This window comes from Marmota flaviventris, chromosome 4 (assembly GCF_047511675.1).
Source record: "Marmota flaviventris isolate mMarFla1 chromosome 4, mMarFla1.hap1, whole genome shotgun sequence".
Taxonomy (NCBI): Eukaryota; Metazoa; Chordata; class Mammalia; order Rodentia; family Sciuridae; genus Marmota; species Marmota flaviventris.
In genome coordinates, this window is record NC_092501.1 from 32,996,596 (window position 1) to 33,012,968 (window position 16,373).

Sequence of the window (16,373 nt, forward strand, 5' to 3'; positions counted from 1 at the left end):
AAAAAAAATCACCTTTTTCAAATGACCTGAAAATAAGTAATAAAAATCTAGTGTTTCTAAAGCTATTTTTTTTTTCTGGAAAATTCTAGCATTTAATTAACCCAGCCCCTTTCTGAACTACAGGAAGTCTCTAAAATTATATCTGGGTAGTATGTGGACTTCACAGTCAGCTAGCCTGAATTTGAATCCTGATCTGCCAGTTGTGAGATCCTGAGTAAAATAAAAATGTTATGAAGATAAAATAAGTTAATATATGTAAAGTGTTTAGGCCAGAGTTTGCTGAAAACTAGGATCTCAATAAATATTAGCACAATGAAGATTGCTAATATTATTATTGCCTGGATTGTAGCTACAAAGTCAATATTATAGAACAAAAGCACTTGCACACAAACAACTTCTCTTGAAAATGATGTTCAGGTTTAAAATTGTGATTCAAAAGATAAATTAACCTATACTGTTACTCAGCAGGAAAATGACTCTTTTTATCATAAGTCACAGAAACAGATTGTGCTCAGGTATTGGCCAAAGAGACAGGAAGAGAGAGAAACAGAGGGTCCCATGTGTCCCCAGCAAAGCTCAGGAGGGAGATCATATTAAGGTCCAGCCTGGGCTGAAGCAGTCAGCTGTAAACAAAGGATGTTGTGTGGTGGGTGGTTGCAAAGTTGGGATCTGGTTGCTTGCAAAGTTCTACTCCATCTCTTTTGGAGAATAAATGATTAGCTTGCTATCATTGTCTTAGTTTTGGGCATCGATGTGTATGCCTGTGTGTGTATGGTTAATCCTGGTAACTATTTTCTCAGATACCCAACTTTCCTATGCTTAGCTTTCTTATTTTCCATCACTATGAGGTCAGATTATCTTTCAGGCAAGTCTCTAAGAGGTTTTGGAGTAAGAGGATGCAGAACACAGCTATCTCCAGGAAGGGAGAGGAGTGTCACTAAGGAGTGCTCCTGCAATATGGCCACATGTTTGCACCCCCAAAGCTTCAGCTTGGCATTTGGAGGACGAGATGACAGACTAATCACAACAGCCACTGTTTATATGGCACTTATGACGCTGTTCACTTTGCTGGATTTACATGCACTGTCTCACATAATTCTCATGTCAACCCTCTCAAGTAGTATTATAATCTCCATTTTATGGATGACAAAAGAGAGGCTGAGTAAGGTTAAGTTGACCCAACCACGTGACACAAACAGTAAGACTCAGTCGAGACAGTCCCAGGCAATGTGACTGCAAGCTTTGAACCCTTGACCAGTTCCAGCGGCCTTCATTCAAAGGGTTTGTCTGAATTTATTCTCCTCTTACATCCCATTTCTCCAAACGTATGAGTCCTTCTTGAGGGTCAGCAGTGCTGAAAATTGTGAGAATGAGAACTTGCAGCACCTATCTGACCCAACACCCTCTCTCCACACTTTTATATTTTTAATTTCCATGTTTTCCAATGGGCTTACCTACTACCCATCTGTCTCCATGACTTACACATACAGAGACATAGCTAATTTACTCTTTGTGCTGGTAGATTAAAAAAAAAATGTCACTAGAAGTGAGCTTTGCAGCCACAGAAATATAACTGGGATGCCTTTAGAATTCAGGAGTTCCTGACCCACATATGAAACTAGGTATGAAAAGAAGTTGAAGGGTAGCCCCTCTTCTGTTCAAAGAAATGCCTTAATTACTGTGGGACAAAGGATCCTGCCCTGTGATTGAGCACATGGTCAGACTTGTGGACCACGTCTGCTATTTGTTATGTAGGCAAGGGACTTCAGCTTTCTGAGCACAACTTCTTCATCTGTAGAGTTTAGCCAAGCTTACCTTAAAATTCCATTGACACAATGAGACTCTCTGAACTCTATTACTGTTGAGATCTTGAACTTTCTATGATCACTTTTCTGGGTTTTCTGGGAGGACTTGCAGCAGGTTTTCTGGCAGGACTCTGGTAGCTCAGAGTCTGGGAGGAATCATACCCCACCCCTTCCTGCAGCCTGCATGAGCTACAGGGCCATGCTATGCTTATCCTTTCTTTCTTCAAAATAATTTTCACAGAGCTGGTGGCTGCCACATGAACAGGGGCTGGAGATTATCTCTGTCTTCATTTCAGTCAAATCAATGAAGCAGAGTTCTTCTGGCTTTTTGAGATCTGCTTGCCACATACTGTCCTGCACTGGACATTCTAATGTAGGGCTATGAATCAAGAATGGATTCCCAGGCAGAGGCAGGTGGTCATAGAAATAGTGCTTGCTGATCTGACTTCAGGGAATTCTATTAAACACCCCCTCCTCCTCTTGTGTGTGACCAGAAGTTCCTTTCAGAGAGGTAGTCTTTTGGGATAAGGAAACAATTATCAGTACTTAGGTATAAAGGTCTCAAAATGAGGATTTGAACGTGACTTTATAGGTTTCATAAAATAAATATTTGCATTTTTTTCACCCTTCTAAGAGTGCTTACAACAGGGTCTGGAAAATGGGCAGTGGAAGAGAATGTTCTTGGGATGTACATGAGAAAAGGATTAGGACAAGGGAATAAGCAGAAAATTGAAAATAAAAAGATTAATGAGAGTGATAGAATCATAGAAGAAATTTATCACTTGAAGGAAGCCCAGGGTACAGAAAAGGAGGGTAAAAAGAAAGCTGAGTCTAGGTCTCTGGGACTCAATCAAAGGGGCATTCCTGAAAGTATTTTAGGAAGCTGATATCTTTACATAACACCCCATCCTATATGAAGGCTTCTATAAAAGGATATCATATGAAATTCATTATTTAATCTAGCCAGAGATGATGTATTCTTTTTTTTTTTTTTGGAGGTGGGTATTGGGGATCAAACTCAGGGGCGCTCAACCACTGAGCGACAGCCCCACCTCTATTTTGTATTTTTTTTAGAGACAGGGTCTCATTGAGTTGCTTAGTCCCTTGCTGTTGCTGAGGCTGGCTTTGAACTCATGATCCTCCTGTCTCAGCCTTCTGAGCTGCTGGGATTATAGGCGTGTAACACCGTGCCTGGCAGGGATGATGTATTCTTAAGAGAAGGATCTGAGGATGGAATTTAGTCAGATCTTACCATGAGAAGAAGGCATGCTTCTTCCAAGCAACTGTTTGATTTTTCTTACAAATACTTGTGAACTTTGTAATGAATCAGGATTCCCTTTTTCCTTTGGCCACTAAGAATCTTGAAACAAAATTCAGTCATTGTACAGACAATATAATGTACATTTTTGTATATTTTATTTTTCTTATCATTATTTTACTTCCCTTTAAAATCAAATATTCATATTTATTCTTACAAATGCCTAAAAATCTTTTGTGGAAGCAGCTGGATGGTCACATAGATACCTATATAGAGAGATGGGCAGATATTATAGGCATAGACTAAGGACTTAAATGGTGATGAGATGCTTCCTGTGCAGATGTGCTGCTCTGCAGATGGTCTTCTTTCTATGCATAGATTGCCACTAATGTCAGCAACTTGTCACTGAGAGGACATTCGAATGTTTTCTGAGCTGAGATAAATTCAAACAATAACAAAAATGGTATATGAGATCTGCAAGCTATTTAAACACTAGGGCAGTAACAGTTAATCTTGGAGCACTAGTCCCTCTGAGGGAACAAGCTAAGGAGGGAGGTCTGGAAGAAAGCCCAAAGGCCTTAGAAATCTGGAAATTAGATTTATCTCCTTAAAACATAATAGCATCAGAACTTCAGACACAAGATGTTCATTTTTGTATTGACAATCAATTTTAAGAATCTAGCACAACTCCAAAGAAATTACTTTCTAAAAACACGATCTGTCATTCCCAGTGAAAGTACATGCAAACCACACACACGCACACACACACACACACACACACAGAGCAACGGCTTACAAACCCACATACACATGTATGTAGACTCCAGGATGATGGCAGGGTCATGAGTATTGATCACAAACAAAGCCTTTGATGGCAAAGATATCAAAGTTAGTAGACCTAATGATTTTGTGTAGCTTGACAGGGTTCTTCCCCAAGCCAGCCTTTGCCATTGAGGTTAGGCTTAACCATGAGTAAAAGACTTTGAAGAAAGGCAAGGGATGCCCAACCCACTGATTTCTGTGTTTCTTTTGGCTGTGGGTAAGCAGGTCTGGCTGGGCTGTAGTGTCCACTGATAAACAGTAAGAACAATTACGAAGCACCAAATCCCTTGAATGAGTAGGGCTAACTTTAAAACACCTCGTGGAGCAGTGTTTCTCAACTTCAGGGAATCTTGAACTCCTGACTTGGAATCATCCAGAGGTTGGGCAGAGCTGCTAAAAGTACTGGTTTTGGGGTATCACCCCAGCCTACCAAAGTATTTTTTAAATTAAAGATATCCATCCCAGCACCCTGTCCAAGGATTAAAAACCACTGCTACGGAAACTGTGAAAAGAATAAAAGATCATGTTTTTACTTCTGAAATTTAATTTGCTGAATTTAAAAAAATGGCAGGATAGCCCTAGTTTTTTTTTTAAAGGAGTAACAGGTACCCTATTAATACTTATGTTTTTATGTATCAGTTAAAAATAAACTGAAGAAATGCTCAGTCCCCCCTTTGTCATATGAAAAACTTACTGCCATCGGGTTTTCTCCTTCAGGGAGTTTTTCCTAGAGCTGTCCCCTTCACTGGCACTGTCCTCCTCCTCTGTCTCCAGACTTCGACTGCAGCTTCTGATGATCTGAAAGATACTGTTGACGGTGGACTCCTTCTCCGAATTCTTTAAGCCATTTTGTCCCACTCGTTGCAAGAAATTATCTTGTCCACTGTAATCTGCTACGAACTACGGAAAAATATATGGAGAGTTTTCTATTGCAACTTAATATAATACGTCCGAATAACCTACTTGGCTAGGGAAAGGAAATCATAATAGCAATAAATAACAGCATTTGTGCCTATTTTATTGGAAAGAAAACAAGAACCTCCAGGAAAAACATTTTTTCATTTCACCACGTGAAATATCAAAACTCAAATTTGTTTCCACTGAGACAACTTTAGTCCCTGCAGGAGTCAACACTCCATTCGGATTTAAAACACAAAAAGCAATATTATTTCAGAGCTCCCTAGGGAGAAGGTTAGCCACTTTACAGAGGAAGGGCAGAGTTACGGATAAAATACCCTTGTACGCAGCATCGAGGAACACCATGATGAAAGCATACCATGCTACAAAACCAGATGAAATGAAGGGGGTCCAAGGAAAACATTAAGAAATGGTGCCTTTTAACTTTATTATTCATACATCCACTGGTGGGACAGTGACCCCTGGGTGCTTTTTTTTCCCCCCTTCTTTGGTACTGGGGATTGAACTCAGGACTCAGTGGCACTGATCACAGAGCCACAGCCTCAGTCCTATTTTCTATTTTATTTAGAGACAGGATCTCACTGAGTTGCTTAGCGCCTCGTTTTTGCTGAGGCAGGCTTTGAACTCACGATCCTCCTGTCTCAGCCTCCCGAGCCGATAGGATTTCAGGTGTGCACAGCATCTGGCTCCCTGGGTGGTTTTAAAGCTCTTTTTTTTATAATATATATATATATATATATATATATATATATATATATATATATTATAAAAAAAGATATATATATATATTTTATATAAAAAATATATATTTTATATAAAAAAGATATATATATTATATATATATATTATATATATATATTATGAGAGAGAATTTTTAATATTTATTTTTTAGCTTTCGGCGGACACAACATCTTTGTTTGTATGTGGTGCTGAGGATTGAACCCAGGCCGCATGCATGCCAGGCGAGCGCGCTACTGCTTGAGCCACATCCCCAGCCCCGGTTTTAAAGCTCTTAATATCGGGCTGGGGATGTGGCTCAAGCACCACATACCAACAAAGATGTTGTGTCTGCCAATAACTAAAAAAATAAATAAATAAATATGTTAAAAAAAAAAAAAAGCTCTTAATATCTGTTTTCTGATGAGAAAGCTTCACTCATCAGAGGTGAGAGCTGCAGCTAGGCCCAGAGATGTGAGTTTCCCTCTTCCTAGGACAGGAGGGGCTGGTGTGGGTGTTGCTTGGCTCACTTTCAGCCTTCTTTATTTCTTGCACTTGTATCACAGGTGATAAACCTGAGAGCTGTCAGTCAGTGGCATTGCCTGTACCTGCTGGGATAGCTGGGGATGGTGGAGGGGTCTCAAGTCTTTCTGGTACCAGATGATGCCAGTATGAGGTTTTTAGCTGTCTTTCCACTCTTACTAGGCTGGGTGTGGATTATAGGTGGTGAATACTGGTACAATGGTGAGAATCACCCTGGATTTGGATTTGGGACTTCCAGATATGAGATTCTCAAAATCTCTGTAAAGTTCTTTAAAAAAAAAAATCTTTTTAGTCCCTTCTTTCATTTTAAACACCCCAGAGGGAGATTTTCTTATCTTATTTTTCCAGTTGTTCAATGCCCTCTTTTCCAATGCCCAACACCCTGGGTCCAGGCTCACACTATCCTCTCCACTACAGGAACAGGAAACAGTGGGCCTGGGAGAAGCGTGGGCAGCAGGGACTGAACCCTGGAGCGCGTCTTTGGATGAGACACCAGCTTTCTGAGCATCTTCCCACGAAGCATGGAGAGAAGACAGTGTTGACTTGCCCCATTTTTTTCTCCCACTGGTTTGGAGAAGGTAACACTTTCCCTTGACCTTCTTTATCCCCTGACTCTAGGCATTCCCACCCAATAAGAAAAACCTGCTGCCTTTAAAATAAAAGCCAGAAATAACACCCTCTTCCACTGGTACTAAAACAGTGTCACATGAAACCTAGCCAACAATAAGGAGCCCCAAACAGTGCCGGTTGGCATTCTTTTCTCCAGCACTTCCTAGAACCTACCTGCTACCCAGAAACAACATAACAAGGACTACTGTGCACTCAATGTGATGTCTCCATGTGATAGTGAGTACCAACAGGGCTGATGGGACAAGCAGCGATAATGGCTCCAAAGAGCACACTGGCTCTGAAAGGCCTCACCTCTAAAGTCTCCTCTTGGGAATTGTACCGCGGGCAAAGCTTCATGAGGCCAGAGGCTCCATCAAGTACTTCACAGAGCTCCTTCAGAAACACCCCACAGAACGGAACCACCTTGCAGCCAGGGATGTGCAGCGCGCGGGTCACCACCTTTCTGTACTCGGAGGAGGACTCGTGCTGAGCCATGGCATCCTTCAGGCTCCTCATGGTCTCGATGTCAGACTGGTCCATGAATTGCCACATCTTTAAAACTTTTCTTGACCTATTACAAATAAATGACATTATTTAGACTGAAGGAGAAATAATGGGGCTTATGGCAGATATCCTAAATTCCATACAAATCCATTCTTGTCACCTTCTTCGTGTTCTTTACTTGTTAACATTTATTGAGGATTCCTATCTCCACCTACTTCCTGAAATGGTATGACTATTACTTTTGTAAATTGAAACTCAAAATGAAATAGGACAGATGCAAACAAGGACATGTTTACGGTGTGAGTTAATTATGGAAGCTGGGCCCTGGATATAAGTTTGAGCTTTTCTGATGGCTACTGCCAAAAGGGAAACATAGTGGGTTATACATAGTTTGTACAGATATTTGTGGAGAATGCCCACAGAAAACCTGCCCCACCTGTTCCTCTTGATCTGAGTCCCTTGATGGTATATATGAAACCTAATGTTTTGGGTCTCTTTGGAGAATTGCTTTTTACTGAATTGAGTTTGACATTAAGCCACCTGCCATTTGGCAGGGGAGGGGGAGATGGGGTGGGACTCCCGTCTTACAGCATTTTTTTGCCTTAAAAAGATTTTAATGAATTTTTTCTATATTTGAAATTGCGGATGAGATCCGCAGGTGACATTGCAGCCCGCTTTCTAAACAGGAGTGTCAGGTGGTCACAAGGGAGTGCCCACACTGCTGTGTCCTCAATGGTCTCATCCTCCTTCGGCCCACACAAAGAAACTGGATCTGAGCAGACAGGGAATACTTCTTTGGAGAGGGTTATGGGATGGCTCACGTGAGAAGGAGGAAAATGACCCCAAGAGTCGGGGACTTCAAGTGAACACCATGGACATGTAGACCTGTGTCCCAGGAAGTCTGTTCATCACATGGACCTGTGTGTGACTTTTGCCTCAAGATGAGAGGCTGGCTGGAGCTGCTGACAGCAAAGGGAGAGAGGAGGGTCCAGTGATGTCCTACATTCGCAGACTTGGGAGGGCAAAATAATGGGTGTCTCCTGTGAGTCCAGAGTGGACATTGTACAAAAAGGTTGGCCCTGAGCTGTCTTGAAAGACTTTCCTGCCATGTGAGATGACCCCAGCAAAAGGAGTCCAGCAGGTGGGACCTCCAGAGATAGACCCTGGAGAGTGGGGACTAGCCGAGTGGTTGCCCAGAAGGTGTACAGAATTTTTCCAGGTGAAGGAATAGTGGGGGGTCCCTACAGGACAAGGTGGGGGGTTAGAGGACTAAATAGGAGGAAACTCTAAACTCACCCATTTGGGTCTCTGTGAGGGCAGCAAGGACAAACCCAAACTGCTCCATTCCAGTAGGACCTTTTACCCCTCCTCTCCCTTTCTCTCTCCCTCTTCTGTTCTCTCCCCTCCTTTGATTCTGTAGGGACTCTGAGATGAAGGAAGAGGAAGGAAAAATATGAACCATATCTTGTCACCTACTTACTGCAAGTTTCTGAGAGTGGATGGGCTGTGAAATGTGGGGAAGGAAAGAAACTTTAAATGTATGAGAAGTTGCAACTTTAATTTCTATCAAACTGGATTTTAAAAAATCATCGTGATATATGAGACATCCAAAAGACAGAGAAGTATGTGACAGATACTCATACAACCTCCTCTGGGTTTAAAACCAACATCAACCATAAGGCTGAGGCCCCAGCAGACTCTTCCATGATCACACATCCCTCTCTTCCTCCAGGAGGGATCAGCACTGGGACTGGGACTCTGGTCTCTGGTGTTTTCATTCATTAGGATCTTTTTTTTGTTGTTGTTCTGGGATTGAACCCAGGGATACTTTACCACTGAGTTACATTCCTAGTTCTTCTACTTTTTATTTCAGGACAGGGTCTTGCTAAGTTGCTGAGGCTGGCCTTGAACTTGCAACCCTCCTGCCTCAGCTTCCTAAATTGCTGGGATTACAAGTCTGTGCCACCTTAACAACCTTACAGCTCTTTATACTTTTCTAATACACATATATGTTGCTAAGCAAGTTACAAAATTGTGTATTTTTAACGTAACATACATAAATAGTATCACACTATAGGTAATCTTAGGCAACCTATTGTGTGTGTGTGTGTGTGTTTCTTTTTTAAATATTTATTTAGTTGTAGAAGAACACACAGTATCTTTATTTATTTTTATGTGGTGCTGAGGATTGAACCCAATGCCTTATACATGCGAGGCAAGCACTCTGCCACTGAGCCACAATCCCAGCCCCCATGTGTGTGTGTTTTAACACAACCTTATATTTCTAAGAATCATACCTGTTCATGAGTGTGGAGAAAGAGACTGCTTATTAACCACAAGAGTGACTAGAAAAGCCACAGAATCTCCCAGGGTATAACCAGGGTCAGGGTAGGGACAGCCAGTTGGGCAGGTTTGAAAGGCAGAAAAATTGGAAAAATAAAATTGTTTTCTGATTTCACCCCACTAAGTCTAGCCGGTCCTACAACTGTTCTTATAAAACAGTGAGTTTTTTTAAAGAAATGAAGTAGAAGCATAAATAAATGGAGAAAATGAATGAATGAGAGGTGATTCTTCTATTTAATGATTACACACTGTGTTAATAATGGATTTGTCAGGGTACACTTGGAGTAAAGGACAAACTTCAGCAAAAATCAATTAGACGGAGAATTGGCACTATTTTAAAAATGTTTGTCTTTTTTTTTAATTATAAAAGTACTAGATGCTCATTGCAAAAACTAAACAAAATGAAACAAAAGATCACCAAAAATATAGAAAAATCACCTATTATTTTATCAAATACAGACACTACAAGGTATATTTCCTTTCAGTATTTATTCTATCTAACTGTCTCATTGTAGAAATAGTGTGAATATTATTAAATAGACAGCTTTGGTCTCAGAGAGTCTTAGTCATATGTTACCTGTTTCCCAGTGATATAAAGCTTTTTATAAGCATCGTTTTTTTAATCAGTCGTAAACATCACATTTGACAATTTATCTGGATCATCATATTATTTTCTTTGAGTATTTTCCTATTGTTGTTCATCTGGATTATTTTAAATTGACAGCACAACTGAGTGAATGTCTTTGATTATAAATCTCTGAATTTCTAATTGTTTCCTTAAAAGAGCTGAGAATTTAGAGGAAGCAAAATGTACAATGTTTATACAGACAATAACAGTCATTTAAAAACAAGGGTGTGCCTTCTTCCCATCCAGTTCTTAAAAAATAAAAAATGAAAAACCTCTAGTTATGCTGATGCAGTTAAATTATTTGGAATCCAAACACTCTCAAGCCTTTTGTACACATGAACCCTGCCTCCACCATCATTCCATCAAGAGAACATTCTGCAACTCATCTCCTACATCTATTGTTCCACGAAAGAGCCAATTATACCCAGCACATTTCCCATCTGTCCATAAAGATCAGTTTAGTGTTAACCCAAGTGTAGGAGAATGGGAGTAGGTGGCAGTGGGTTTGGGGTGTAAGACAAAATGCACAAGGATCAGTGAGGGGTAGCCTGGTTTGAGGTTATTCTTTGTCTACTGAGAATCTCCTGGCTGTAAGGCCTTCCTGGATTCCAAATGCAAACTAAGTTGGGTTGAAAAGTCAAATTCACTATAAGTCTCCAAGGGTCATTCTGAAGCTATTCTTGTATTTAGAGAAACCCAGCCTGTGGTCTCCAACAATCCACGCCTTCTGGTAGTATGCTTTGGGTGGTCCCCACCCACAGTGACTTAGTGCTGATCCTGGGTGGCAAGTACAGTGTGGCGGAAGTGACAGTGTGTCTTCTAAGGCGAGGACATAAAAGGCATAGCAGTTTGTGCCTTGACTCTGCAGTGCTCACTCTGGAGGGAGATCGAACTATGCTGGTGAGCACAGTCACGTCCAAGGGGAGAGGAAAGAGGAGGCGTGGTCTTCAGCCAATAGCCAGCTCCAGCTTGTCAGTGAACTATTTTTATCATAATATGATTATTTTTCTTAGTATAAGTGTAATACAGGTTCCTTTTTTTTTGGTACTGGGGACTAAACCCAGGGATACTTAATCACCAAGCCACATCCCCAGCACCCCCTTTTTAAAATTTTATTTAGAGACAGGGTCTTGCTAAGCTGCTTAGGGCCTCACTAAATTGCTGTCGCTGGCTTTGAACTTGCAATCCTACTGCCTAGCCTCCTGAGTCACTGGGATATATGCGTGCATAATACAGGTTCTTCAAAGAAAACTTTTCACAAAAAGAACCAGAATCATCTGGAAATAGCCATCTCTTATTCAAATATGTGTTCTGTTTTTTCCTTCTTTTGAGCCATGCCAGGTCCAACTGTATGGCTATTGTAAATTTCATTTCAAATGAGATGATCATTTGAGTTTACTCTTAGGTAAGAAAGTTCAAAAGACAAGAAAAGATTTCCCACTTGGAATTTTCATCTCCTTGCCCAACCTGGAATCTCTGTGTAGGGATCTGGAGAATCAAAGAAAGATCTTGATGTTGTAATGCTATAAGGCAAAATTTACTTATAGTGAGAATCTTCACAGGGATGGCAAATCTTGGGAGACTATTACAACATCACCACTGTCTCTTTATGAAGTTTTACTACATAGCAGGCACATCTACCTTTTGATATATCCCCATGTTTAGACAGAGAAACTGAGGCTCAGTGGGGTCAAGTGACTTGCCCAGATCACACAGCTATTCCTTGGGAAGTTGGGGGGCAGGCAGGAGTTGATTCCCTGTTACTAACTGGACAACTCATGTTCTCCTTCCTCAAACTCATGCTGCTTCCCACAGGAGGGCAAGCAGTTATTTTATGCAACATAGCCAAGACTGAAAGGGAAGAAGGTGGGAGACTTTACAATGAGATGGTGGTTTTATTACTAGTTTGATAGAGAAGGCACAGGAGCAGAATAGTTCAGTGGTCATGATCATGGGCTCTAAAATCCAGGATGCCTGCATGATGCCCCAGCCATGAATGACTTACCTTCTCTTTAGTTTCCTCTTTCGGTATAATAGGGAACAATAATACTATCAATCTCAAAGAACAGTTTTGAGAATTACAAGATATAAAGAGTGGAATGTGCTTAGCTAGTCCAGTGTTTGACATCCCGTGAGTGCTCAATGATTATGAAAGAACCAACATTACTGGAAGCTTATTGTCAATATTAGCCATTGTTATTATTAAGGGTCAGTAGTAGTCAGGAGTTTACAATACTGGGGCAATTCAGGAAGAGCTGAAGGGAGAGGTGACAGTGAGGTTTATGGGCAGGAAGGGGAAGAGAGGGACCAGTGATAGAGTTAATGGGTAATGCAACCAGGTAATTTTACTTAGCCTGGCCAAAGCACATGGGATCAGACCACACACAGTGAAGTGGGATCACGTCTGGCCTACAGCGGCCAAATTCTGCAGCAACTTTGAAGGACAGGACTTGTGGTACTGGAAGGGAATAGTTAGTACACTCCCTAAAATGATCACTACCAACTGGTTTCATTGGGTAAGTGTGGCTGCCTGGGGAATTAATTCAGTGCTTTTGGCTAGTCAGAGGAAATAGTGCAGATTACCATATTCCTGCTGACTTACCTGAGGCCAGCCAAGAACTCCATGACAGCATTGTAGTTGCCCATGTTCCAGCAGCACTTGGCCACATGCACCAAATATGAGAAGACTTCCCGCTTTTCCTCCATGGAGCCTGCTGTGAGGATCAGCCATGTTACCCAGGAGCTCACCTGGAAGATGCAGGAGGGGCATGCACTGAAACTGTGTCCTGAAGCCAGATACATATTTTTTCCACAAGAAAACTTTCTGTTTTTTTTTAATTAAGTTAGTATTAATAAAGGAAGGACTTGACCTAGAGATCTGAAGTGAAAACCAAGCTCCATCACTGCTTTGAAACAGAAACTTGGTGAGTCATTAATGTCTCTGTGTTCATCTTCATCTTTAAGATAAAGAGACTGAAAAGGGCAATTGATAAGATCCCCTTTCAAAGTGCACTAGTGGTATAGTGCTGAGCATAGTTGCCTCCTATAAGATCCCTCTATACACTTCCATGACACTAAAAGAAAATAAGGCTTAAGGATAATTTTGATGGAAATATATTAGATGGACATCAAGACTAGATGTAATCAATGTGCTTAGCACTGATTAAAGATATTTATCAAGTAGTAAAATACATACTATCAAATGAAAAGAAGTTTAGAAAGCTATTTTTGGATAATTTATATATATGTACCATCTATTAAGTACTTCAAATGTCAAAATAAAGAGAATAAATATTCACAGAGCACTTTTTATGTGCCAGGAGCCATTGTAAGCGTTACCTATATTACCATAATTATCTTTCACATCAATCCTAGGAGTCAAGGACTATTCAGATCCTCAGACCTACTTAAAGGCCTCATCCAGCAGGTGGGAAGGATTCGATGTGGACTCAGGGTGCCTGATTCAGAGTTATATTATTAACCCCAATAAATGCCCAATGTGTACACATGCACACTAACGTTCTCCAACTCTGGGATTAAACGTATTCTAATAGAATTTGTTTTTCCTACTACTACAGTATGGACTAAAAAATTTAGTAATAATTCTCATCTACTTACCTCTTTATGATATACACTCTTGAAATCATTTGCATTAGCTCTAAGATTATTTTATTTATAGTATTCTCCCTATACTTTGGTGTTTGGACACTAGTGTCCATCTAAGTTAATTTCTCCACCCTGGCTAACATTGGGGTTAATGAATTCAGTTGTTAATAGACTAAAACCTTGGTCTTGACCTCACATGGCCTCATTAGGTACACTTGAATCAGCAATAATCTGAAACCTAGGGAGCAATTCTTTTCCCCAGCCTGCATGATGGTGAGACCTGAACAGAGACTTCATGGTGACCCAGACGACTACAGATTGTTCAAGGTCAAGGGCATAATGTCCAAAAGTAGAGGAAAAAAACAGATAAGAATTAATGGCATTTAGCACTGGCAGCAACCATAGAGGGCAGTCGAACCCTATTTTTCCAGATCAAGTATATGGCTCACAGGAGAAGTGACTTTCTGAGGTCACCATTCTTGTTGATGTCAAAACTAGGACCCCCTAGTGCTCCTAACATGCCCCTCTGTTCCCCACCTGCTCTGGATCACACTGGCCCTCAGGCAACAGCAGATCAGATCTGGACTCAGACCTCTAGGAGAAGCCCCATCCAGGTCTCCCCAGGAGCCCTCTAGGATTCCCAGGGCTGACCCTTCTACAGCTATGAGCTATCCCTTACTCACGGTCTCCATGCCTCGTCTTCTCACCTGGTTAAAAGTCACTTTTGTGAAACTCTGACTCCATTAGGTTAAAAAGAAGTTATTTTGCTGATAGACACTGACTGTCATTGGTGCTACTGTTCAATTTTTCCTTTAGGCTGAATTGCTTTTGACAGGCCCTGCCCTACAGTGCGAAGTCACTTGGGATCATAACATTGTTAACTCTTTTGAGTTGAAAATTCAAACCCTTCTCCCTACAGATATATGTGAGATTCTAAAAAGTTACAATTATTCCTCAAAGTCATCCAAATGATTACTACTTGATGCCTCTGGCTATATTCTTTCCATGGCCTTAGAGCCTTTTCTGTTGAAATTCATGGCAAATCAGGATCTCTGCAAAGCCACTGGTGTTTCAGGTCATTCTTGTACCATGCAGTGACCGGAAAGGGTTAACTCCCCTCCCCTGGAGAGGCCTGCTTGTAGTAGCGCAGGTGCAGAACACCACTTGGTTTTGGGTCTCCATCCTGATTATGTGTCCAGGTTTATTTCCTATCAGTCAAATCATTTTCCATATACTTTCCCACAATGCTAGGAAAAAAATAGCGATACTATATTTCACATGGAAACCTAATTTAAGCCAACTGTTCCGTCGCTGAGTGTGAGTCCCAAGGGCCCCTGGCTGTTGAGATTATGTAAGCACTGTTATCATAAACACACACACACACACACACGCACATACACCATCTGCTTACAAACTTCAGGGAAGATTCTTTCTATAGCCTAACATATTCATAATTTTAGAGGAACTAAGTGGTGAGAGTGTCATCAATGAGACAAAATATGAAAAAAATAAATAAGACAAACAAAAGAGAGAAGATTCAGTGACAAATGTCAATAGGATGCGTTGCCAATTCAGAAAGAATTTCAGGAATACTGGAGTCAAAAAGAAAAACACAAAAAAATGTATCAAGTTAAAGGACCAAGTCTGTAGTATAGAGAGTGCCCCTAGCTGCTAACTGTGGCAGATTAATTACCTGGTTTCATTGGTCAGCTCAGAACAAGGAGAGAAATCAGGCCCCAGCCTCATTCTTCAAGAGCTCCTCCTAGAAGGCTCTGGCTTACCAGGATGATCCTAAACCCCTGGACCTGCTCCTAGCACCACAATTGCTCTTCTCCCAAAATAATTTTTTTCTTTTGCTTTTTTCAGTACTTTTAGGCTTAGCCAAACTGAGCACCTTGCTCTCTCTTATCACATCAAATACCTTATTAGCATCACTGTAGCTCAATTTGGAAGGAATGTTCTTGCACCACTCACACAGACCTTTCCTTTGAACTTGAGACCTTATGGGTCCATCGACTGGCAAGCCAGGATGGGAAGATAAGGTAGGTGGACAGGCTGGAGCCTCCTGTATACCTGTGCCCTGGCCCCGCTATAAGTAAGGGGCAAGGCAGCCTTCTGGAGTCTGACAAAAGCTTCACTTACTCAAGGAGAACTTCCTTGACTTTCCTTCTGGAATATGTCCTCAAGTTTGCATGCTGTGGTACCCCATGGCATTCTGAGCTCTGTGCCCAACTGGTGTTGTGCTCCCACGAAGACAGATGTCATCATAGACAGTGTGCTATGCTCACAGGTAGGTAGCAGTGTCTGTGACCCACCAAGATCTGTCCTCTATAAGTCTAATGAGGCCTGTGAATGAGGGAATGAATGATTAAATGCTGAATGCTTACCTCCTCAAGGAAGGCTTTTCTGATGGTTCACCTAGTACCTTACATTCAAATTTCTTCCTCTTCTCTTGGACTTAATGTCATAGCTTGAGTCCAAAGTTACATCGATGCTTGGATTCTCTCCACTGCATGAGTGTGCATCTGGCTTATTTTTGTTATATTTGTGTGCCTGACTCTTTCACATGGGCTTGTTCTGTCTCCCTCAGCAGACCCTAAGTTCTCAAGGACAGAGGCCA

The 16,373-nt window shown here is 41.2% G+C and overlaps 1 protein-coding gene across 1 annotated transcript in view; it reads right to left on the reverse strand.

The window, feature by feature from the left end:
• Plce1 (phospholipase C epsilon 1) overlaps positions 1-16,373 on the reverse strand; it is a 251,212-nt gene that overhangs the window by 71,177 nt on the left and 163,662 nt on the right. Inside the window, exons 4-6 of the mRNA XM_071611080.1 lie at positions 12,750-12,895; positions 6,985-7,243; positions 4,580-4,785 (exon numbers count right to left, since the gene is read on the reverse strand). Of these exons, the coding sequence (XP_071467181.1) occupies positions 4,580-4,785; positions 6,985-7,243; positions 12,750-12,895 (611 nt within the window). The remainder of the gene's footprint in view (positions 1-4,579; positions 4,786-6,984; positions 7,244-12,749; positions 12,896-16,373) is intronic.